This window comes from Rhamphochromis sp. 'chilingali', assembly GCF_963969265.1.
Source record: "Rhamphochromis sp. 'chilingali' genome assembly, chromosome: 9".
Taxonomy (NCBI): Eukaryota; Metazoa; Chordata; class Actinopteri; order Cichliformes; family Cichlidae; genus Rhamphochromis; species Rhamphochromis sp. 'chilingali'.
The window spans coordinates 30,098,426-30,123,204 of NC_137936.1; the positions used below are offsets into that span (position 1 = coordinate 30,098,426).

The following is a 24,779-nucleotide window of genomic DNA, read 5'->3' on the forward strand; positions in this document are numbered from 1 at the left end:
CAGTTTGCTAAGTGGCTTGTCACCATTGTTTGCATTCACACCAAATGACTATAAAGCTTGTTCATTGGTTTCAATAAAGCTAACAAGCGCATTTTTCAGTGTGGATGCACAAAACAAAATAGCTGACTGTTTCTAAATGTCAACCTATTCCCCCAAGTGATTTATACACAATCATACTGCAAATACACAGAATTGAATTTGCCAACACATAACAGGCTCTCAGTGTAGATTTAGAATGAGACTGGGCTGGATGCCCTGCAGACTTTGTAAGATCGATTTGCGTGAGAACCGTTCATGAAAGATGCAGTACCAGAATTCACTGCAGAGGATATGTAAAAACCGAACTCGCTGCTGAATGTTATTAAAAGTATTGCTGGAATCTTCTTGAGCCGTGTACTTCGAAAAGATAGATTTATAGATGATGCAACCAGTTATTTTTGGCATAAAAAAATAGGGTCAGAATTATTTTCTCTTGAATGAAATGTTTCACCTCAAATTCTAAAACTACATGCATTAATGTGCCTCACTGGCCATCTCCACCACCCTGTGAATGCTTTTCACCTGACTTCTGAACCTGGCTGCAGGAATCTGCTCTCATTCAGCTACAACAACTTTGGTGAGATTGGGCACCAATTTAGTTGATAAGGCTGAATTTAGAGCAGTTAGTCTTTCTAATGTCCTGGCTATAGTTGTATAAAGTCAGACAGGTTATGTTATTTTGACTCTGGCAGAAAGTACATTGAAAGTCTATTTCTCTCTTTGCAGGTGAAATTCAACATACTATATCTCCAAAGTAAACCCCATAAGTGGCACATATTTGCACTATTTCTTCTGCACGCAGATTTTGCACGCAGACTTAAAATCTGCGTGCAGGCAAATGCAAATAGAAAATAGGCAAAATATTAATTTCTCTTTTTTATGGATTTGGCTATTTATTTAAGTTAAATAAAAGCTATTTAATGCATGCCAAGTTTAATTCTGCACCTGTCTTGTATACTGGTTAGCACTGCACAGTAAGAAGGTTCTTGCTTTTCTGGGACCTTTGTGCTCCCTGTGCCAGGTGGATTACCTCAGAGTGCTCCTGCGGCCCAAAGACATGTTTAATGTTTTTTTCTGTATTAACTGGTGCAGTTTAGTTTGCTGCAGGTGCTGATTTGATATACCTATAAAGCTTTGTGGTGTCAGTAAAACTGGAAAACTTACTGGAAACACAATTTTGCTCCCTCTGAATGTGTAAAAAATGAGAGGATTGTCAAGAGTACATCAGGCAGTAGCCTACCTACTACAAGTACTGCTGCAGTGTCAAGCTCTTGTACCCCTAAAGGTAAACTAGCTTATTTTCTGAGCGTGTAGTTACATCAGATTGGGAAGCTCTTTTCTTTATGCTCGGGCTTTGTCCACAGTTGAATTTTGGAGAAAAGAAACAAGCACATGTGCTGACTGGAAAGCGAAAATAATCAAAAACTACGTAGCTTTGTTCATATTGGATAAGCGAGGAGGCTTACTGGGGCAACAAATCACAAGGAATATTTTTGACACGCTGAGAATTTCACATAAAAGTCAAGTTTCTGATCATTTTGTTTGATCTTCTTTCCCAACTTGGAAAACTGATAGAAAATGCTGATTGTGTCAGTATTACGTCAATGCTCTAGCGACCCCCCCCCCCTCCCCCTTTTTATCCACGTTTTACCTGCCGGGACAAGCCCCATTTGGAGATAAAGCTAGCCCTGACGCTGACGCGCACTCGGGAGCGCGCACTCCGGAGTGGTTGACTCTCCTCATTATAAAGAAGCAAGAGACAGTCCGGATACTCGGCACATCCCGGAGAGCGGACTACAGAGCTGCTGCTGCGCTGCGCTTCGGTCCTGTCCTGTCCTGTCCTGCTGTCAACCTGCAGCCATATGAGCGAACTGCTGTTTGAGGCTTAAATAACACCAGAGGAAAACAAGGAGAAACAAACAGAAAGTAAGGAATCATCTCTGTTATAATCCTGGAAAAACGAATTACATCATTGCCAGAGCAAGTGCTTAGATTGCTTACTATTGCGGCTAATATCGTTTCTTTGGTTTCCAAACATTGTTTCAGGTGTTTCTGTGACGTTTGTAAATTCCTGCTATTTTATTCGCTCTGCCCTTTTTAAATAGATATTCATACTCAAACAGCAGACTGGGTCCAATTCCCAGTTCTGATGCCATCATGGACTTGCATCTTTATTTCTGAATCCTTTTATTGCAAATGTTTTAAAGAGGATTGCTTCTGTCCGTCTAGTCCTTAATATTGTCACACAGACCATTTTAATAACTTAATTAATGCCGAGGTTTTCCTTTCAGATTCACTGATTTAAAAAAAAAACGCGGTTTGACTGGCAGGCAGAGCGTCGTTCTTAACGGTTGTGTGCAACGAGTGAGTGTTTGCAAACATCGGATTAGATATGGCTTGATGGCGGAAAAACAGATTTGACTCGACAATTAATTTAACTTTTGTGTGTCCTGCTGTCATGCTTTTAAATCAGATCAGCATTACAAAGGAACTTAATGGATGAATGGTGTGGATAGTTATAAATGATCGGAGCGATTATCTCTTCCTGACAGCTCATTGTTGCTCACTGCACACCAAAGACGCTGTGTGTAATGGTGCGTGCGCGTGTGTGCTCGCGTGTTTGTTAGAGAGAGTGAGTGAGAGAGAAATGGGGGGAAATGTGTGTCACCTTGCAATTAAAAGTGAAAGGAGCAATTTTTGCAGACTCACTTGAAGGAGTTAATGCTAATTAATAGCAAGTCAATCAAGCAGGGGCGCATTAGACATGATCAGAGGGAGTGTGGAGGAACCCCACCGTGAGTGGACCTCGGGCCCAAATAAAACTGATTCGATCTTAAGTGAGTTGGAAATGAAAAGATAACTCAAGGACACATTTACAACATTTGATGTTCAAGTGGAAATTAATTTTGTGTCTTTTTCTAGATTCGTTTCAAAGACTTGGAAGATAGTGGTTTGTCGTTAATGTTGTGCCTGGCAGAAGCCGCACACACTGTGATAAACCGAACTAGCATCTAGTCTACTGGTATCAAAGACCGATTGAAATTACCTCAAAAGAATCACTGTTTGTTTTCATTTTGCTCTTTCACTCACTGCACAATCAAATCTCCTCATTTCTTTAATCTTTTATTGATTTTCAGCCAAAAAAGCTACATTGCTAAACTCCCATCCAGTCTCCTCCACCGTGGTGTGAATCTCGCCTTGATCGCCACTGCCAAGCATGGCTGCATCTGTTTGATCAAGATGCTTTCAACATTGGCAGGCAGTCAGCGCCGCTCGCTTCCACGGAGCGAGCGGGGAGAAGGGAAACTTTGCGTTCATATAATACGTTTGCATGCTTCACTTGATCATCTCTAAACAGGAGTGCCTCCCCCCCCTCCCACCTCGCTGACCGGTCAAACTGTTCCCATGCAGAATGTCCAGAGACAGACCCAGGTGTCCACATTTCATGGGTTAGAAAGGGGCAAGTATTGTTGTCAGCTGCTGAAGCCAGCTCTTTGTTGTTTGTTGTGTGTAAGACGGGACTCAGCTGGTGCCCTTATCTGCCACAAAATACGAGATGCCACGACACTTTGTTCTAATTAAGACAGGATAAATCCTCCCTCTCTTTCCATCTCTCTCTCACACTCCCGCTTTGATTTCAGTCTCTCTCCTCTCCCTCCCTCTCTCTTCCTGCCTCACTCCTTTCTTTCCCGCTCTCCTCTCTCTTAGAATTACATCTTATTTTCTCCTTTTCACTCAGTCCCCCCACCTCCTTTGTCTCTCTCATTCTCTTTCCTCTCTGTGGGATGCCTCTTGCTGTGCTTCTGGTGCTGTTTGTGTCTCACAGCATTTTTGGAACATGCCTCTATGTGGGTGTCTGGAGGAGGTTTCCCCGCTGTGAGTGTGTATTTGTGTGCATACGATGATTGTAAAAGAGAGAAAGTGTGTGTATGTGTGCATTCAGACGGGCGATAAGGGCCCCATCCCAGGATGTTGCTGATGTTACTTTGCATCAGTGACAATGTTCTGGCCTCGTTCCACATCTGTTGTACCTGCGACCAAATTACCACCGAATCATTTTGTCTCTCCCTGCTCCCTGCTCCGGCTCACTTGGTGACAGATGGACCTTCCTTATGGCTCTTGTTTTCTTTTTTTATCACCCTATGTTGCTTCCAGGGGCCTCCGCCATCCAATAAACACCTAAAAGCTGCAAAATCCTCCCAGTCTATGTGTGAATCCCATTGATATTGTTTGTGGAGGATTGGGGGAGACAAAGCATTTTATATTGCTGAAGTCAGTGGTATTGGCCCTTGAGGAAATGAAGTTTTATGGCGTTAACTGCAGTTGGCAGACATGTTTATTATGCACAGGCATTTACTGGAGCTGTAATTTAGGTGCTTGTTATTGAGATGATATTTATGATAATTTGGTAGCATAAACTAGAACTATTTTACAGACGATAAGGAGACAAGTGCAATACATCAAATATTCAGCATTATTAAAATGGAATGGAGCAAAACTGAGTTATATTTGTGACACAGCCGATTACGCATCTATATTTCTTTGTTTAAATGTGCATTTTTTTTCTTCTTCTCCTGGTTTTCTTTCTGGTTCAAGCATAAACTCGAGCTGCTGCTCAGTGAACCAAGCAGCTGAAAAGAGATAGGTGGCTTTCCTTTTTTCCTGTGCAGCCACACACTCCCGAAGCGACCCCTGGTCTCTTTTTGACAGCCTGTAATAAATTTGCAAATTGAGCATATGCTCACAAGCCTGATTATTAGCTGGTTGATAACTTTCTGCTCCAGTGGATAAGATCTACTGAGTAATTCTGACATTAATCAACAGGAGTGTATTCCTGAGTTAAACTTCAGATCGCTGTATGCGGCCTGGAAACAAAGAAAAAAAGTATCGAAGGTGGCCTCTGTCTGACAACAGTCTGTTCCTGGATCCTTTGTTTCCTTTATCCTTATGGCCCTGCTGGTTGCTATGAGGGATAAAACAAGAGGAGCAGATGGCTCCTGGAGGTTTGGTGTCACAGCAGGTGAAGCTAAAAGATGCACACGTACAGCAGTTTAATACCAGGGTGGCCTCCTGTTCCGCCTCACTGCTTTTCCTCTCTCATTTTCCCAATATGAGCCGCAGATCTGGGTTCAATCTCTGTTAAGTCTATTCTTATATGAGTGTGTCCTGCTTAAGGGACTGACCAATTGATCAAAGCCCAGATAGACGCCCCTGATCTCATCAGAGCTTAATCATCCAGCCCTCTAATAGTGCCCCCTTTGCAATTTCTTGTGAGATTACCTATCATTTCATACTTACTCCGCTCTGATTCATGTGTCCCAGGTGGCACCACACTGTACGCCAGGCTTATAAAAACTGCTACAATATATATTGTGTTTTCTACACACTGTTAGAGATCACCTGCTTTTCTCCTACCTGCTTCCAAAAAATGTGGATTTTGTAAAACATTTTATTGGATTTTATATTACTATACACAGCTTCCCTCTGTACACTGATGAGCTCAGACACCAATAAATCTTTACACCTTTGAGAGTTGAGGTTCAAAGTATTATCCAAGATGCGTTCCTATTAAAAATCTGTTTTTGTGTACTTGGTTGTTATTACTTCTGGACTTTAAATTTCCCATGGCATGATGTGAATCCTCTCCACTTCACATTATAAATATAGTTACACATAAACAGCCAAATATGAGCACCAGATTGCTGGTGATAGATTTTTGTTGTTGTTGACATTAGGAGCAAATAATAAAAATTCAAACTGGTTTTTCAGTTCCTTAAGTTTTTTTTCTTCTTTCTAAGTCTGGAAAAAAAAAGACACAACTTCATGTTATTTGACAGTGTGTAAGACAGTCACTCACACACTTTGCATTTGTTAGTTATTAAAGCCTTTTCCTAAAATCAAACATTTCTGTCTATGAGAAGACCTAAATTTAGTTGTGGTAAAAACAACTTTTTAATATCTGCAATTATAATAGGTTCCAAATTCCTAATATACTGTTAAAAACACTGTTGACTTTTGTTAGGGAGTTTTTATTGTTTTATTTGCTTATGCTTCAAAAGTTATGTTATACATATTTCACCAGACAGTTTTCTGTATAAACAGGAAGCTGACCCTGTGACACTGACAAGAGACCAGCACAGAAATACATATCCGCAGAGGTTGACTTGCATTATATTATTCTCAGAAATTGACCTGCAACACACATACTCTGTGACAGACACACACACACACACACACACACACACACACACACACACACACAGCTTGCATGCAGACAGACATCAGGACCTGCGTGACAGGAAATGTGATTATATTTGCATATTGACGATGTAATCTATAAAAATAAACGAATACTGCAGTTCGGTGTGATTTGCTCTGAGCTTCTCACCCGTGCAGCACGTTAACCTACACAAGTGTCTCATTGTTGTTTATTCACCTGACTGTTTGTTAACTGTAAATCTCTGACAACTTTCCACCAAAAATGCAGCAATGCACAAAGTCAGAGCCAAACCCTGCAGGGTTGCTGACATGAATGTAAAAATACAGGATTTAAAGCATTCAAAATAAAATAGAAAGCACAATGAGGTTTTTTTGTGAGAAAAAGAAGATAAGACCAGTCAAAGTTGATGTTTAAAAAAAAAAAAAAGCAGAAAATGTGAAAGAAATAAGCAAAACTCTCCCAACATCGGCAGAAATCCTTGAACCCCCTCAGTGCTATTAAAAGTGTCATTAAATGGGTTTTCGGAGTCTTTTATTCTTTCAACCAATAGCTATCTCACAGAAGCCATGAAAGCTACCGCCCAGCTATAATTTGCTTGTTTAAATGTTGCCATTCAAGTTGCAGATTACCTCAGTGTGGAATTAAAGTTGTCGGGCTACTCGTTTGGCCCGTCATCGCCTCAGTAGCAGAGGCCCTGCTGTGCCCTACCTTCAACACACAGGCTTGTATAATACAAGCTCTGGCAAGAGGCTGTGTTGTTCATGGAGGTTGTTTATCACACACAAGAGACTATGCTTAAAATGTGGAATGCCACCCGGAGTGCTCCATTATCATTCCCATCCTGTGTCTCCTCAAAGGGCCACCTGTTAGCAGCACTTGAAAGTATGAGAGAGGAAAACAGGGAGCTACTATGCCGAGATACGTGGCCTTCCTCCTTCACCGCCTACTTTCTCTTTCACATAGCACATCTATGAAGACCTTACTTTGGAATGGGTGCCTTCTTTTTCTGTGGAGATGTAACAATGTTACTTTTTTATACTGGGAAAAAATTTTTTTTGAAGAGCACCATCACAGCAGCATCACCAATTCAGGTGATGCTGCTATTTCTAACTCCACATGCGTGTTAATCCTAAAATATGTAGGTGTATGAAAAAATTCCTGACACAATAAACCATCAATAGAATAGATCTATTTCTTTAAAGAAATACTTAAAAATCTCTGTAGAAATGATTTATTTATTCCTCTTTAAAGCCGCCTAACCAAAACTACAAGTTTATTCAAACAAGAAGCTGTGAATTAGGTACTAGAATGCATTAAAAAGATGATCGCGCATACATGATTTTTATTTCTTTAGTTTTTTAGGGCACTCTGATGGGCTGGTGCCCTGGTCCAGGTGAAGGGTGTACGCTGCATCTCACCCTATGGTAGCTGGGACAGGCTCCAGCCCTCCTCGCAACCTTGATAAGGATAAGCAAAGAGAATGGATAAATGTATGGACTTTATTTCTTTAGTTTATTTAGAGCCCTCTGATGGACTGGTGACCTGGTACAGAGTGTACCCTGCTTCTTTCCTCATCACAGATAGGCTTCAGTCCCTCCAGATAATGAATTGTACAACTAGGTAAGAAATGGATGGATGGATGCTTTATTTAGCAACATATGTTGTGTATGAATTTTTATAACTAAAAGTCATTTTCGGCCATAGTCACCGGACAAAACTCTTACATAGATATCAGGTGTGGTCTAAAGCTACATGACTAAACCTGGAATGTAAAAGCATATACACAATAAAAGCCTCTAAAAGAAAAAGAAAGCAGAAAAATATCCAGATTACAACAAACCGAAAACAGATCATCAGCACAACATACCATTATTGCTATAGTCACTTGACTGTATAAGCAAACAGTGACAGAAATAATTGTGTAAGCAACTAAAGTAAGAGTTAGAGATAACAGTAACAGTCAGCTTTCTCAATCCACTAATTGCCCACACAACTGAGCAATTAGAGCATTAGTAGGTGTGATGAGGTCAAATGGGGAGTTCTGAAAAGGGTCTGAGTTGCCAAAGCTGTTTAGCTAACAGACAGGCATGTATCACAGGAGTAACATAAGCTGGGGCATCGCTTAGGCGGCAAGAAGGCACATTTCCCCAGATGTCAAGCCATTACTGTGATAAATGTGTACAGAAGACTTTGGAGATGTAATCCCTTAATCAATCCCCTTGTTTCACTGCCCTGCACCACAGTTAACTTTAAATGTTTTGTTTGTTTCCCTTCTAAATCACCCCTTTGACCAGATAAGATCCGAGCCACTCGATACCCGCATCAATTCATGTGTCAAACAGACAGAGTGTAATCCCAGCTAAACACTATATATATGTGAGCGACACAGCTGATTACCCTCCCCTTCGACACTCTGCGGACCTGTTTGACGATAAAGGTCTCGTCTCAGTGGCCAGCCCCACACTCTTGTTTGTTTGCTGCACAACTGGTCGAACTCCCGGAGGCAAACGGACAACGTTTGCCTTTAAATCCCTCGGAGCAATGCCGGCACTCGTAGTGCAAACTCCTCCTGACATCACCAGAATCCTCTGCAGCCCGCTCACCCACACACCCTGGCACCTGTGTGCTGTTTTTAGAAACACCTAAATAACTGACTTTAAAACCAAGGGTGTGCTTTTTTTAGCTTGGTGTGTGCGCGTCGCTGTGATAAAAGAACTGAGAGCTTATCAACCCCCCCAACTCCACCTTGGAGACACACACAGCACATGTGCCCACCATCACTGATGGCTCAATACTTTCCCTCATTGATTTTCTGTATGCCCTGCACTGCCATTTGTCTTTTAACACAAAGGAGTTACCTGCCACAGCGCCATAATAGCACTGTGTATGTCTGTCACAATGGATTGTGCTAGCCTATTTAAGTGGAGGAGAAAACAAAACATCCCATGTATATGATTTGCCATTAAGTTTTGGATTTTTTTTAATTACAGGGCAAATTGTGTTATGATTAAAGAAATAAACAAACATTTTCTAACATAAGGTGCAGATCAGTGTAAGCATCTTTAAAGTTTAATGACGGCTAGAACACATCAAGTTTTATAGTGAATCATTTCTGTAGTATTGAGAGGTCAACATGTTTTAATAGATTAATTTCGTCATTATGACAGTTATTTATTTTATGAAATTACTTTATTTTTCCCATTATTTTTTTTCATAATCTAATTAATTGCTAGTAAAATAGAAACAATTTCTCACATCTAGCACAGGGCAGGATAGTTAGCAGGACGACTAGTTAGAGCATGCAGGAGGCAGGATACATGATGTCAGTACACCAGTGCTATTATCACACTAGCACAAACTGCAACAATCAAATACCACACAGGCCTTTTGAGCTGGGAGTGTAAAGGCTGCTTAGTGTCCAGTCTCACTGTGTTGGACATTTGTGTTCTTACCAATGACTGTAGAAATTGGTTCTAATATAAGCACATAGTACTCTGTTGGATTACAATTGAATCTGAGCTTCATTGCAGTGCATGCTGGGATATCAAGATGGGAAAAGAAAAACTATTTTTACTTTTTTATTAAGCACCATTTCATTCACATTTGGATGAAGTGCCATTGTAGATATACAGAACCTCATATTTTAGTTCAGTCACACCTCACACATATGTTGACCTTTGCAATAAAAGGTACGGTTGGAGAGCTCTTGAGACCGTGATGAAGCATGTGCACACTGCAGTATCTCATAATGAGTAAGGCATAGAGGTCCTTGAATGAAGGTTGGAAAATCATTTTTTTAAATGAACAAGCGTCTCACGATTGTCTCTTCAAATTCACCAGAATAAAGGTGTGTGCTCGAGAGGCTGGCTGTGAAGTAGTCGGAATTTGTGGGATGATGAATACAGCAGAGTACGCATCACAACACTCAAGGACCTGTGGTCTCCCAACTTTTGCTTCTGCACAAAAAGGCTGATAGTCGGGGCTGAATGAGGGATGCCCCCTTTGGAAGGAAATTGCGCTAATTGTGTGTCTGATATTTTTCCAGAAGGATATGTCACTGAAGGAAATAATAATTGTTCAGGAACTGTCGTAGGAGAATGAAGAGGTCACAATTTATTGGAAAGGGAACTTGCAATATCAACTTTATAATGATGCTATGGAAAACCTGTGGATCATTAAAATAACTGGGAATAATCTTTAATGTGTGTACATTAACGTTTGTATATTTCTTTTGTAACTTTTTATTCTGGATAAATGCAGAATATGCAGATTATACAAATGATATAATAAAATAGAGTGCTGAAAGATAGGCAACTAGTATTTGATACTCAAAACGAATTATTTTTTAAGATGTACAAATCCTCAACATAGCTTCTGTGGAAAATCTGATCAAATCTGCAGACACCGCAGAATAAATTATGTGCAGCACTGAGAAATATTTTCTCCTCCCAGTAGGTGGTGTTGTGCTGGACAGACAATGGCTCTCTCCTGGAGTATGTTGCTGCTGTTTGCCACCCTGGCACTGTCATACAGCGCTGAGCATGGGGCTCCTCATGGCAAGAGGAGGCAGGCGCAGACCTCAGCAGGTGGCAGCAATGCCCTACAGTACCGCTCGCAAGTTCTACAGGGCCGCGGATATAGCAGGAACCGCAGAGGGCACGGTGGCCGGGGTGCCAAGGCTGGAGCTGGGCTGCTCTCTCACAGGCCCCTGCAACCCTTGGCCAGACCTGAGGATGATGGGACAGGCCTAGAAGGTCTCAGCCCAGTGAGACTGGAGATGGGTCCAGGCAGGGACAAAGACAGAGCTCGAATGAGTGTGAAGAGTCCATCCCAGGTCCAGGAGAACCACCTTGTAGGAACACGCAAGGAGAGAGGGCATGGGCATGGAAATGGACATGGGCACCATTCTGAGCACAGGAGACAAGGGAGCCGGCGTGAAAAGGGGCGTCACAGAAAAGGTTAGTGCTTCACAAACCCAGACATACATTTGCGCTCAAAAGTTTGCATGGGCATAAATCATTAGTCATGGTAATTTGGGGTTTTTCATGATTTACTTGAGCTGTTTTTGACCTTTCTTTTTTCCATGTTTGAATGAATGTACAGCAAACATCTTTAATTATTAAAAAAAAAAACAAGGATTGGTGTACAAATTTTAGTCTATTTTGTATTTTCTTTGATCTGTACCAGGTCAAAAGTATGCAGACAGTCTGAAATATATCCATTTACTCACTCAAATCTTTTGGTGCTGAAGGTTCTGCAATGTCTTTTAATTTGACAAGGCCAAGATTTATTATCTTCTTGTTATTATAATTGACTACATCAGATAGTTTCTATTTGCAAGGACAAAAAGGATTTGTTTAAAAGCACTCAGACCAATATGCAGAACAATGGGAAAATTCAAAGGAAGGAGAATTGTAGATTTACACAAGCATCAGAGGTCTATGGAGCCATTTCTAAACAACTGCAGATCATCAAATAAGCATCAAATAGTTGTACATAAGTACAAGTTATTCACATGTGACACCACTTTGCCTAGAAGGTCAGACAAGAGAAAAGTACCAGTGGCACTGTACAAAGTAGATGAAATAATGAAGTAGGACTACCTCCAAATTCCTCAACTTCACCTCAGATCATTGTCCTGCTGGGATATAGCAGCGTTCCAGCATGACAGTGATCCCAAATACAAAGCAAAACTCTATTGGATAGAGTATTGCCTACATTTAAAAGCCAGGTTCATGCCAGGAAACCAATTTAAATGAATTCTTAAATGTCTTCTGTCAAGACGAGAGATCAAATATCTACATGACAACTTTCTACACTCCATCTCGATCTTAAATGATCAGATGTCAGAATTTAAAACATGAATTAAGAGCAACATCCTTGCCTAAATCTATGGTCATTATATTGACACTGATATTGCCAAAAAGATTTCAGGAGTAGAGGAAAGCAAAGCAAAAACAGTTAAGCATCCCACTCTATTTATAAGCAAGTAGCCACGCCTCAGGGGCACAGCTAAAAAAAAAAGATCTTTCTGCACATTGTCATTCTTCCCATGGTGCTCAATAGAACAATTGCTGTTACCTTAGAAACCACTGTTATATGTCATAACACTGTCAATTTGATCGAGTGGACAGTTTCAGCAGTTCTGACACAGACAAACCTGTTTGGCTTTGAACCTAAATTAATAACAGTTACATTTGAAAGGTTCTGTAAATATGACATAATGTGACAAAATACAGTACTTTCAGGTTTTAAAAGGAAATTTAAGAAGTTCAGGGACTGCATGACAGCTTGAAATACATTCTGATTTACCACTACTGACTCTGAATTTATATTATGAATGATTGTGGAGGTGAACTCAAGTTTTTGGTCTGGTGTTTGCAGAGTTCCAAACTGCAACAACAGGAACATTATCGTGGTGCACAGATTACACTGAGAAGCTTTTTATTGGACTCGTGCTGCAGAATAAACCATAGTTTATGGAAAATTTGAAGAATTAGTCATAGTAAACAGAAAAACAGCAACAATAGCAATAAAAATTAAAGGTTAAAAACATCTAAACCCCTTCAGTTTGAAATGCCATAGTGACAAAACTATCTCATCTTAACTGCAGTTCAATATTAGTTTATTAGTATATTTGTATTGTTATTATTATTTTATATATTAGTATTTTAGATTAAACTTTCTCTAATAATCTGCTGATATGATTTGCTGACACAAAAAAAATAAATGTATCTCTCTCTGTTCAGGGTTTTCTCCAGAGCTGAGCTCTGCATTGAAGGACAGAGATCTATTTGAGGATCCTCTCTCCTCCTCTGCTTCTGCCACCTCCCCCTCCCTCAGCATGACCCCACCCAATGAACCCCCTTCCCCCATCATTGGCGTCTTTGGCTCTGGCTCTTCTACGGTTACCACGGTGATGAACGAGCATCCCCCAACGCTGTCCCCGGCCTCAACCAAACCCCAGGTAACCAACGAAACTGGAGTGGTTATTAAAGGCTGGGTGTGTTGTGCCTCAGTGTGATTTCAATGTGTGGTGGAAATAGAGTGAAAATGGGCCCCATTACAGCCGTTATGCTGCCACAAGCCTCATAGCTCATCATAGAAATGGCACTCTCTACAGTGTGAACCCAAAGGTGCTGCTTGTGAAAAATGTCATCCAGCAGGCCAAACTGGCTGGTTGTTGGTCACAGTTTGTATGATAGATATGGCCTGTTCTGTATAACAAAACGGCACCTCTGGAACCCAAAATCATGGAGTTCAGAGTCCAGCAGCACATTTTTCTGTAACTACCTTCCTATTCTTTATTAAAGACCACCTCAGGACAAAATCTATGGGCGCAGAGAGTCTTTTTTTTTGTGTCTGGCTGTGCATGTGTCATGAAAAAATCTGCAGGGGTTATGAGGTATCACTCACCCCCCGTCACAGCCACCCGGAATGATGCTTAAACAACATTTATAATGGAAAATAATAATATATGGTTTCCTGAGACTCCTCGGGTCTGTTACAAATGAAATGTGGGGACAGAGAGTCTCTACATCAGGAAAGTTTTTGGATTTGCCAAAACTGCCGTTAAAACCCAACAGCCTGTAATATGTTTCAGGGAAATTTCCGGTTGATTTTCTGGATGAAAATACGACAGTTAGGAACTGTTGAACTGCAGTTTGTAGAAAATTGAAGACATTTTGTGTTTCTTTTTAAATGGTTCTTTAGCACTCACCATCCCCCATTAACTTGCGTGTTGTGTGTGCATGCTTGACACCTTTTTCAAACCATTAGTAAATGCTATTTCTTTCAACCACGACCCTTCTGTAACCTTAACTGCGTGTTTACTGCTAAAGTCCTTTAAACCTTCATCTTTCCCAAACCTAACGAGCTCCTTTTGTACCACAGTCTAACCAAGCCTTACTATTCTGCTGTCACTAAAAATGGTTATTACATAGAGGTCTGCTTTTAGTGCCGCTTCTCTGCAGGCAAAATAATCCAAAATTATCCGAGTCATTTCCATTAAATTTGGTGGCGCACAGGCAAAGTGAGACCCATCCAATTTTGAGTATCCCTTTCTTTAAAACTGCACGACGGACACTGACCTCAGCAGAGTTCTTTATTTTTACACAGTAATTTTTAACAGCACATCTTAACACCTGTAAGTTTAAAACAAACAATGGTTTTTAGTGAGGACCCTGGCGATGAATTATCATGTGTCTCAGATCTCCTAATCACTTCTGATGGCATGCTCATGTTTGATTCATGAAACCTTGCCTTAGGATTGCTCCTTTAAAAATGCCAGCACATTGCTTGGTCACAAATGGAGTCAAAGACAGAGGAAAACTTTTTGGATGAGATTATGGTGATAATAGCGGAGAATATAGTCAAGCATTCTCTAGTATTTAATGGACTAAGCACTGTGACTGCTAACCAAACGACTGTAGTGCTGAAGTGTGTGGTCACTGCATTGAATAAGGTAGAAGCAGACAGACAGAGCTGGAAAATTCATCCCAGCTTTGGCCTCAGATGTATCCTGGACCTTATAACCAACAAAAAATTTATTTTTACATCAAATCTAGAGCCTGATTAGAAATAATTTCCTCATGGTTTTCAACTTAAAGTCATTCTTATGAATGAGATCCCTGACGTTTTGCTGCCCTATAATAATCTCACGCTAACCCATTGATTCTCTGATTCTTATTTGCAAAAGGTCACTCGTCCTTTTTAGGTCATCAAATAAACAACTGGCAGTTGGCTCATTAAAACAAGTGACATTAAGAATGAGGATGTTGGTGCAAGCTACCGGGACACAGATGGGATGAAGTAGCAAAATGTGATAAAACTTTTGAGTGGCAAAAACACAAACAAAATATTTCCAGGAATGGTCAGGCTATTTTCCAGGAGACTGAATAGTCTGTTGTTTTGATCTCTCATCTCAAATGTAATTTGCTCTGGAGCGGTTAAGCTTTAAGAAACGAATCACCCTTGTAACACTAAAAACCCAGGATGAAACTTTTAGTGTCTTTGCTTTGCTTCTAAATCCGCTTCAAATTAAAGGAGGGAAAAAACAAAAGTGGGTAAAATAAAGACATTTACAATACACAGAAGACACAAAGAGACACAAAGAGATTATAAAGGAACAGACAACTATGTTTAAAAACGACAGGTGAAATCAATTAAGACAGGATAGGCAATCAAAAGAGGTAGAAAAACAACAAAGACAGGGAGTAAAAAACACATGACACAGATAAAGATCTTTCAAAATAAAATAGGATGTCAGTGAGGAGACAATGCACACACAAGGCAAGAATGGGGAAGCAAAGCAAACAAGGAAAAGGACAACGCTCAGGAAATGCAAAGGAAAAAGAAACTATGACTCTTCTGAGACCCCAGAGAGTACAGGAGCATACTGTACTCTGACAGCAGTCAAATATTATTGGGCCAAAGCAGAAAAAGCTGTTAGCCTCTCCTGAACCCAGATCCAGTTGTACAAAGATGCTGAGAGGCTTCTTAATTAATGTTCGATTTTATGCTGATGGTTTAATGAGCAGTAGAGGACAAGCAGGTAGCCCCCTGCAATTAAACTGATTGTTATTTTCACAGGCACATTTCCTGAGGGTAAAAGGACACAATTTGGATCTGTTTCCAAGAGGAGCTTTTTTTTTTTTTAATTGATCATGTATTCCCCGTGAGATATCACAAAGTCCTACTGTGTTACATTTCTATTTTGTTTCACCTCTCTGAGGAAAGTGGCAGTAACCGTGTTCTTATGGCTTTTATTCAAGTTAGGGATGTCTTAGCAATTCATCAAGAAATTTTTCTTTATGACTAGACCATCAAACGCCGATCTCCACAACAATATTTTATTAAAGTACGACACCTAAATTTATGGCACTTTTATATAAATTTGGATCAGTCACAAGGTATTCAGCTACTGACATGAATTTTGAATATCCTATTAGGAGCCTCAGAGTGCTATGTTTATGTGCCATGTACATAAACAGTACCACATGTGCTTTACTAGATTTTTTTTTAGCCATTCTTTGAGCCGTATAAATAGGCAGAACAGGAAAAAACTATTAAAGATTCACAAATAAAGAAAAGGCAAGAGCAGCTAGAGGGGCAAAAATGTATCCATCCTAAAACAGCTGTTTTCTCCCACCTAATATAACAACACAATGGCTTTTTGATGATAGGTTTTTAGAAAAAGTCCTTAAAAAGACCTGTTATAATTATTATTTTTGTCAAGTAGCCTAAGGAGCTTGGAAAGAAAAGCATCTGGACTTCTTTGAGTTGCTTGAAGACGTTTCACCTCTCATCCGAGAAGCTTCTTCAGTTCTTTTTTGTTTTGTTTTGTTTTGTTTTGTTTTGCCTGTCCTGTTTGGATCTTTAGCCATCAGAATTGTTGTCTGAAGGCCAAGAAAGATGCCAAGTGGATTTACTTTACCAAGTGGATCATCATGGCCTTGCCATATTGGTCCATTTGATTGACCTTTATTATAATTATGTATTTATTTTATTTTTGTTTTTTAAAGACGGGACAGACATGACTGGGGGATAGGACAGGGAGAAAGAATGAAAGAAAGAGAGGGAGAGAAAGAAAAATAGAGGGGAGAAGAGATGGTGAGAAAGGGGAGAAGAGAAAAAAAGAAAAACAAACAAAACACCTGGATCACCACGATCACCAAAGAGCAACATAATAAAAACAACACCATCACAATAAACTAGCTAATAATAGATAACAGTAGATACTTTTTTAATTTCACCTGTTGAGAATGAAAAAAGAAAACAAGCAGAAGAAAACGAGAGCAATAGAATAAACAACATCACGATGATCTATGGGAATATAACTGTAAATACTAAATATTAAACATTATTGTGCAGCACGTAAGATCGACAGCGCACAGTGTGCTTTGAGGTAGGAGCCAAAAAGGGTGTAGTTTGTGTGTGTGAGCACCCGTGTGTACACCTGTGAGCATGAACGTGCTTGTTTTAAAAGGTTCCTTCATGTAATGATCTGCTAGAGGGTGTGGGGAGCCACAGCCCCGTCCTCCAGGGCATGAAGCAGGTATGGAGGAGATCAAAACTCCAGACATCCAGAGGCCCTCAGAACACAAGAGACCAAGGAAGACCAACAGAGGGGCAGCCGCGCCACTGTCCCAGAAAGAGCTGAGGAGAGTCCCAGATGAGGGGTCACTCAGCAGCCGCGGAGCAGAAGCCAGGGGGGGTTGCAGTGACGTGCCCGTGAGCTCCGCCGGCAGCCAGCCGTGCCTGAGTGACCGAGCCCCAGGCCGAGAGGCCGGGGGCACCCCACCTCCGAAGTGGCCCGAGCGAGCCCCAGGCTCCAGGCCCCGATAAGCAGCCACCAAGGAGTGAGCCGGTGTGTACCTGGACGCCCATCCTCGGACACAAAGAACCACCAACGCACCGATGTCTGAGGGCGTCTGCCACTGGCAGGGGAAGTGGTGGGGGAGATAGGCCTCCATACCTTGGAGGACCTGGGATGTCCCCAGAGAGGTGGAAGCTGCTTCTTCAGTTCTAAGGGTCAAATGGTGGAGAGTCCCAGATTTAAACCCAGTGGGAGTTTCCCCCCAAAGAGGGACCAAGGACCCCCTCTGTGGTTTACGACACCAACTGTCTGCCATCTATAATCCAGTTTTGAGAACCCTTCCCAGACGCCTTAACGCCCACTCACATCCTGGGCCATCTGACCTCAGGAAATCACATGATAGGGTGGGGCCAGGTTTCACAATGAGCTCACCCGAAACCCTGGCTGATTGTGACCCACACCTGCTTTCACACCTTGGCTCATGTGATTAGGTACTGTAGATGATCATCAGGAGGTCCTTTGTCCCTTTTTGGGGGGAAACTCCCACTGGGTTTAAATCTGGAACTCTCCACCATTTGACCCTTAGAACTGAAGAAGCTTCTCGGATGAGAGGTGAAACGTCTTCAAGCAACTCAAAGAAGTCCAGACGCTTTTCTTTCCAAGCTCCTTAGACTACGATGACCTGGATGACTGAGAACCTTCACAAACATTTTGTCAAGTACATTTTCCTTCAAATACAGCAGATATCCTTAAAAGGATCTTCTGTATTAAGGATATCTTCTCTGTGTTCTCTGGCTTTGAGCATATATGTCCCGCTTACCAACTGTTCAAATCTTCTGTTTGAGAGGATCAGCCAATTAGAAGAAAGTTGGCCTAAAATAGCTTGTTTCAAACAGAGATAGAACAGATGCAAGGGCCTGTCTCCATCTAAAATAGAGCGAAGATAAATAAGGATCATTTTAAACTCATAATTGTGCATAGGTACTCGAGGAGATTCTAAGAATTTGGTTCAGCAAACCTTGATTTATTTTCTTTGACACATAGGAAAAAACAGTTTTAAGTGGTTCGGGTCTTTTGGGTGGGCTTTTTTCTCACTTAGCCTAGAAACCATCATCATCAACCATCATACCTTTAGTGCATCGCATGTTGCACTCTACCATCCTGACATAAACGCATAAGGCAAAGATTTTCTTGCATGCTAATCACTTCCATTTGCTTTTATAGATAAGACAACAACAAAACATAATGAAGTAAGAAATTACATTCTGTACGTTTCCATAACTGCAATGCAATTTCTTTAAAAAATAAAAATAAAAATACAGCTGGATTTCATTTAAACCTGTCACCTCACCATCCACTCTGTGCTGTATTTGATCTGCAGGCAGTGGCTGTCCCCACTGACTAGAAAGAAAAGGCGTTTGTTCAATGAACTGCAAGTCTGTAAACTGTTTATGTATTAACCACACAAGTACTGCATGATGTATATTTGTATGCTGGTGTGTGGCCAGCCATGTTCTCTGTTACCAATCGATTGGTTTTTAAAGCTCTGCTACTATCCCTGTTGTCTCCGTGGGGGTATTTTATAAATCAATGAAACATCACTGCTGCTGGTCACAACACAAGTCCAATGAGTTTCATTAAGAACACACCGAATACATTTACTAGCAAAACACAGTGAGCAAACCAAAACACACTCATTTATTGCTGCTGTGGTTTAATTGAAACAACTAAGCATTCATCACAGATGACAGAAATGTATTTACTGTCTATGCTTGATAATATATGGGTAAAAGGTAAGGTGTAGTTTCAAGGTACACTTTCATTTTCAGAGGTCTGGACGAGGAAAAGGACAAGGAGAGGTGATGCCAACGTTGGACATGGCTCTCTTTGACTGGACAGATTATGAGGACATGAAACCAGCAGACAACTGGTCATCTTCCAAGAAGAAAGGTTAGTAAAGTTATTTTAAAGTTATTAAAAACAAAGACAGATGGATGAGTTCCTACCTAGAACCCAGGACACCAAAGACCTCATTCTGTGAAAACTCTTAGAGAAATTATGGATGAGGACCTTAGTTTCACTGACCATATTAAGACTAACTAAAACAGCTTCTGTATTCGACAAATATAGCTCAAGTGAGATGTGTCAAAGCAAGATGTTGAGACGCTTATCAATAGCTTTATCTGTTGTAGATTTGGGTACTGCTATGCTGTCTTTATCATCCTTCCTAAAAAAGACTATTAGACAGCTACAGTTAGGTCAGAATGCTGCTCCTGCAACTTTAACAATAACTAAGAAAAGCAGTCAAATCAAACCAGTTATTAGCTCTCATTATTTTAAAAAGAAGTTAAAAACAGCATTAATCAACACTGCTGGACTTTTTAAAACTATTTAACTCCACTTATTTTTATTATGTTAATTTTGTCATAAACAATAAACAATAATTTTAAAATGTTTTTTTTTTTTAATTTTATCTTGTAAAACACTTTGAATAACTGTGTTTGATAGGCCCTTTATGAATAAACTTCCCATGACTTGCTTGTGGCTCCACAGAAACATCAGGATATCTATGTTTTTAATTTATCCACAAGAGACCTTGAATACAGTCAGAAAATCTCACGGCAATCTATTTAACACGTGTTCACTGTTTAAGTAAAGGCATTTGCTGATGGTGCCACAGACAGGTTAGGTGACGCTAATATCTGCATCAAATTTCATGGTAATCTGTCACCACTGTGATGAAGAGATTGACTGACTCAATATTACCATTACTAGAGACATGTTAGGATGGCTACAAACTGCATTATTAACACTTTATTTAAATTATATTTTAAATTTAAACAACTTGAAGCTACGGTGGCCCTGAGAGGCCAAACGGACTGCAACTTAAGAAAACACCAGCAATAAGAAAAACGCTGCAAAAGCACACAAAACATAGAGGAAATGGGAAAAATGACAACGGAAATAGGAAAAAACAGAATTCCAAAAGCACAAGGGAAGTGTTTCTGGGGAGACAATAACCCGACGGACCAGTTGCAGGAACCAAAATATGCTAATAATTGTGCTGGAAGACACTTAAAAGAAGTGGAGGATCTATCGGTTTTGTGAGGAAAGAAAAGAGGAGAGGTAAGTGTGTTAGCATAACTATTTGCCTAAAAATCTGTCATCAGTATTATATGAATCATGATAAAACACGCCTACCATGTTTTGGGTTCCTGCAGCTGGTCCTTTGGGTTATTGTCTCCCCAGAAACACTTCCCTTGTGTTTTTTCCTATTTCTATTTTCGTTTTTCCTATTTCTGTTTTGCTTTTTCCTATTTTCATTGTGTTTTGTGTGCTTTTGCAGCGTTTTTCTTATTGATGGTGTTTTCTTAAGTTGCAGTCTGTTTGGCCTCCCGGGGCCACCGTATAAAGCTCAAGTAAATGAAATATAAACTCAACACACATAATTATTTTGTAAGAAGTAACAAAGCACTTACTGCTGGGGGGCAGCTGGAGGCCTTAAATCTGCCATCAGTGTTTACGGGTGTCATGTTAAATATGTGAAGTAGAATTTCTTTTTTTATACATGAGGATAGCAGCAAGATTGAAGGGGAATGTTTAAAAGACAGGTTTGAAAATGCTGACACTGACAAAAAGGAGGCTGAGCTGGAGGTAGCAGGGTTGAAGATATTGAGACTTTCATTGGGAGTGACCAGAATGGACAGGATTCAATATGCGTACATCAGAGTAACAGCTCAGGTTGAGCGCTTTGGAAACAGAGTTGGAAGACAACAGAAAAGATTTTTGGATGTAGTGAAGGAGGACACGCAGAGGGGTTGGTGTGACCTAAAAGGAGGCTAGGGATGGGGGTCACATGGAGACAGATGATGATGGTGACCCCTAAAGGAAGCAGCCGAAAGAAGATCACACACCAAGTAGAATTTTGTTACTGCGTGAAAAACCCAACAGTTTGCTTGGATGACGCTGCACACTGATCAGTGGTTTGATGCTCAAACAGCTGTTTTCATTTCTTGTTCTGCAGACAAAAGGCGGAGTAAGAACCTCAGCAGTGGAAATATGACTGTGGATGCTGATGCAATTGAACCATGTGACCACCACCTGGACTGTCTTCCAGGTCAGTATAAACAAGAGTCATATTTATTTTTCAGGACCTTACTGTGACCTTATCGCTCTTGGCAGTTATCTTAAAATCCATTTATTGACTGTTTATAAAGTGATAAAACACCACACAGACCATGTATTCACCAGCATTGAAAACGGTGTTTTACACTGTTAGGACTGTGGTGTTGGTGTTGTATATTAAATGTCTATGCACACATATAAAACATGCTTGATTGATAAAAGACGTGTTTTTCTTGAACAAGGTTCCTGTTGTGACCTGAGGCAACATGAGTGTAAACCTCACAACAGAGGTCTCAACAACAAATGCTACGACGACTGCATGTGTGAGGAAGGTGAGAGATTATTACTTTAGTTTTTTACTCACTACTAGCATCATTAGGCGCTTTAGCATCAGCATCAGCTTATCTCTTCATGTGCAGTTGTGCATTTGGGTCACTTCCCCCAAGTCTTACTGTTTACAATTAAGATTTTAAAAGTCTTTGACTTGTAATGGGTCCCCAGAGGGACTAAAAGATTAGAGGCTGACTAACATAGCAGTAAACAGTAAATCTCAAAGTGTCAGTAAATTGAGATTTTTTGTGTTTCATGACATTGTTTTGAGCTTAAAGTTGTTCATTTCATAGATTATGTGATGATGATGCAGAATTCTAACAAATATTAAATGTAAGTAATTTAATTTATACCTTCTCAGCTACATTAGCGTTGCTGATTCAGCTCTTTATTCTATCCTAAAATAGAGCATTTCTACTAATGTTAAAGTACTGCCTCTGGTAATTTAAAACTCATATTTTATCCAATTCAATCACCTTTTCAGATAATGGGTCACTTGTTATCTTTCAGGGTTTCGTTGTTATGCTAAATTTCACCGGAAGCGACGCGTGACCAGGAGAAGGGGTCGCTGCGTGGTGCCGGAGTCAGTCAGCAGTGACCAAGGGGGTTTCATTACCATATAAAGAGGAGGTGATGAAGGCCAAGGTGGAGGAAGAACATAAATAATGACCCCCCCTGACCAAGAAGCCACATGACCCTGCTAAACTGACCAAGTACTTAGAGGTGATGACTTGCTGGTTTTTCAAATCAAACCCACAATATATAAATCACCCTGATGCCAACACCTAGTCAGCTAAAGCGAAGTAACAGGTGGCCAAAGTGGAAATAACATTTCAATGTTGCATTGTGGGATACGTTATGCAGCCTAATCCAGCAAATCACCAACTTTAAGCACGCTTGTTTTAATTTAGTGTTGTTCATTCCCTGCAGGAAGACGGCCTCTCCAAATTCTTGTCATTAAGAAAACCTGCAGGGTTTTTTTTGTCTTTTTATTTGCCTGGTTGAAAAGATTCACTCATTGGGTGACACATCAGTGACTAAAGTTTGTAGCTATCACACAGATTAGGTTTGAATATTTACTGCCTTCATGGTTCCTGTTGATGTGGTTTCATTTTTAGGCAAGAACAGATTTTGTAACTTTTCATCACGCTGACCTGTTCAAAATAATTTTTAGTATTGCTTTAAGATCTTTGGAGTCCCAGAACAGTGGCGTTTTCCGCTTCAAGACTTTTAGACCAAGTTAAATAAAAATGGAAACAAAAATAATGTTAAAAATTCTTTTTTATCTTTGACTATTTGCCGTGACTATGTGAAGAAGCGTGTCAGATTTCGTTCCCTGTCCTCTTCTCTGAGCTGGTATTCCAAACAACTGCTAAAAGTTATTTTTAAAAATATTATCTAAACTGGTCTGCTGTCCTGTACTGTATATATGATTGTGTTTGAATTACCAACACCTTTTTTAATTGACACCACTGTTAAAAATGTGCTTAATGATAGTAAGATAAACAAAATGCTTGTCTGACCTTCCACTTTACATGTCTGTTTTATTTATTCAGTACTCAAACACGTGTTTATATATTCAGTTCTTCTGCCTGTTTTTATTTTTACAATTAAAACACTTACTAGGATGCACACTGTGTGATGCTAAGCTGTTTCTACACGTCTACACACTGTTTGGCTAAACCATTTTTACTAATCCTAAAAAGCAAACTCTCTATTCTTTAGACCAGGGGTGTCAAACTCAAATACACAGTGGGCCAAAATTCAAAACTGGAACAAAGTCGCGGGCTAACGCTAATATTTATTGAAAAAAAAAATCTCTGGATATAAGAATGAATCTTTTCTTATGGACTCAAACAAGTTTTGCTGAAAAACTGAATATGGAACAAGCAAAGCTTAATACTAAACAATATATATATTAACTGTATAATACCAGTAGGCCAGCGCTAATAGTAATTTGGTATGGCTTCGCGGGCCAAATGTAATTAGGCTGCGGGCCAAACTTGGCCCGCGGGCCAGAGTTTGACACCTATGCTTTAGACGGTCGTTTTATCGACACTATTGTGTGATGAGACACAAGGAGAACATTTCTAAATGCAATTTTTATATCACATAAAACAATTATTTAAAAAAAGTGCTTTACTTTTTTTAATATATTTTTGGACAAGAAAAGATTTGATCTTCTTTTAAACTAGTACTCAAACAAATATGATTTAAAACTGACATTTTTTGTTCATTTTCATAATTTCAGTAAATAAATGACAGATAAATAAGTAAAAGCACGTCTACATTTCCTAAACCTTCAAATAGATAAAATGATAAGAGCATTCTTAAGGGTTCAAGTTTTTCTCTTTGCTAATCAGGTGTACGGTGTCACAAATCTAAAGCGCTCTCCGAGGCCTTCACAAGTAAAAGGTTTCGATTCTTGTGAGTCTGCCATGAGATTTAAAAAGATTTCCAGAGAGAAACAAATTATTATTCTATAAATGGTGCAGATTTTAAATAACTTAATTTTTCCTGCCTGCCACAGGAAATGTATCTCATTTTGAAGAAGTGAGAAAGAAATCAAAGCCTCCAAGTACCTGAAAATGTAATCACGGGATCTGCAGATAACTCTCGCAACCATCTGTATCAAAGAGTATCAGTCTACAATCTGAGAGACACGCATTTGCAGTCTAAAAATAGAATTGGAACAAAACTGTAATTGGCCAGTGTCCATTTATACAGAAAGACAAGACCTATTGGAAT

General features: G+C 40.0%; 1 protein-coding gene across 1 annotated transcript; it reads left to right on the forward strand.

Annotated features, from left to right (window-relative positions):
* Positions 1 to 1,778: 1,778 nt before the first annotated feature.
* On the forward strand, positions 1,779 to 23,659 carry draxina (dorsal inhibitory axon guidance protein a). The gene is made up of 7 exons (XM_080892281.1): positions 1,779 to 1,965; positions 10,712 to 11,217; positions 13,009 to 13,226; positions 19,406 to 19,526; positions 21,601 to 21,693; positions 21,944 to 22,033; positions 22,542 to 23,659. The coding sequence occupies exons 2-7, from the start codon at positions 10,737 to 10,739 to the stop codon at positions 22,652 to 22,654; spliced, it is 1,116 nt and encodes a 371-aa protein (XP_080748407.1). The 5' UTR covers positions 1,779 to 1,965; positions 10,712 to 10,736; the 3' UTR covers positions 22,655 to 23,659.
* Positions 23,660 to 24,779: the final 1,120 nt, after the last annotated feature.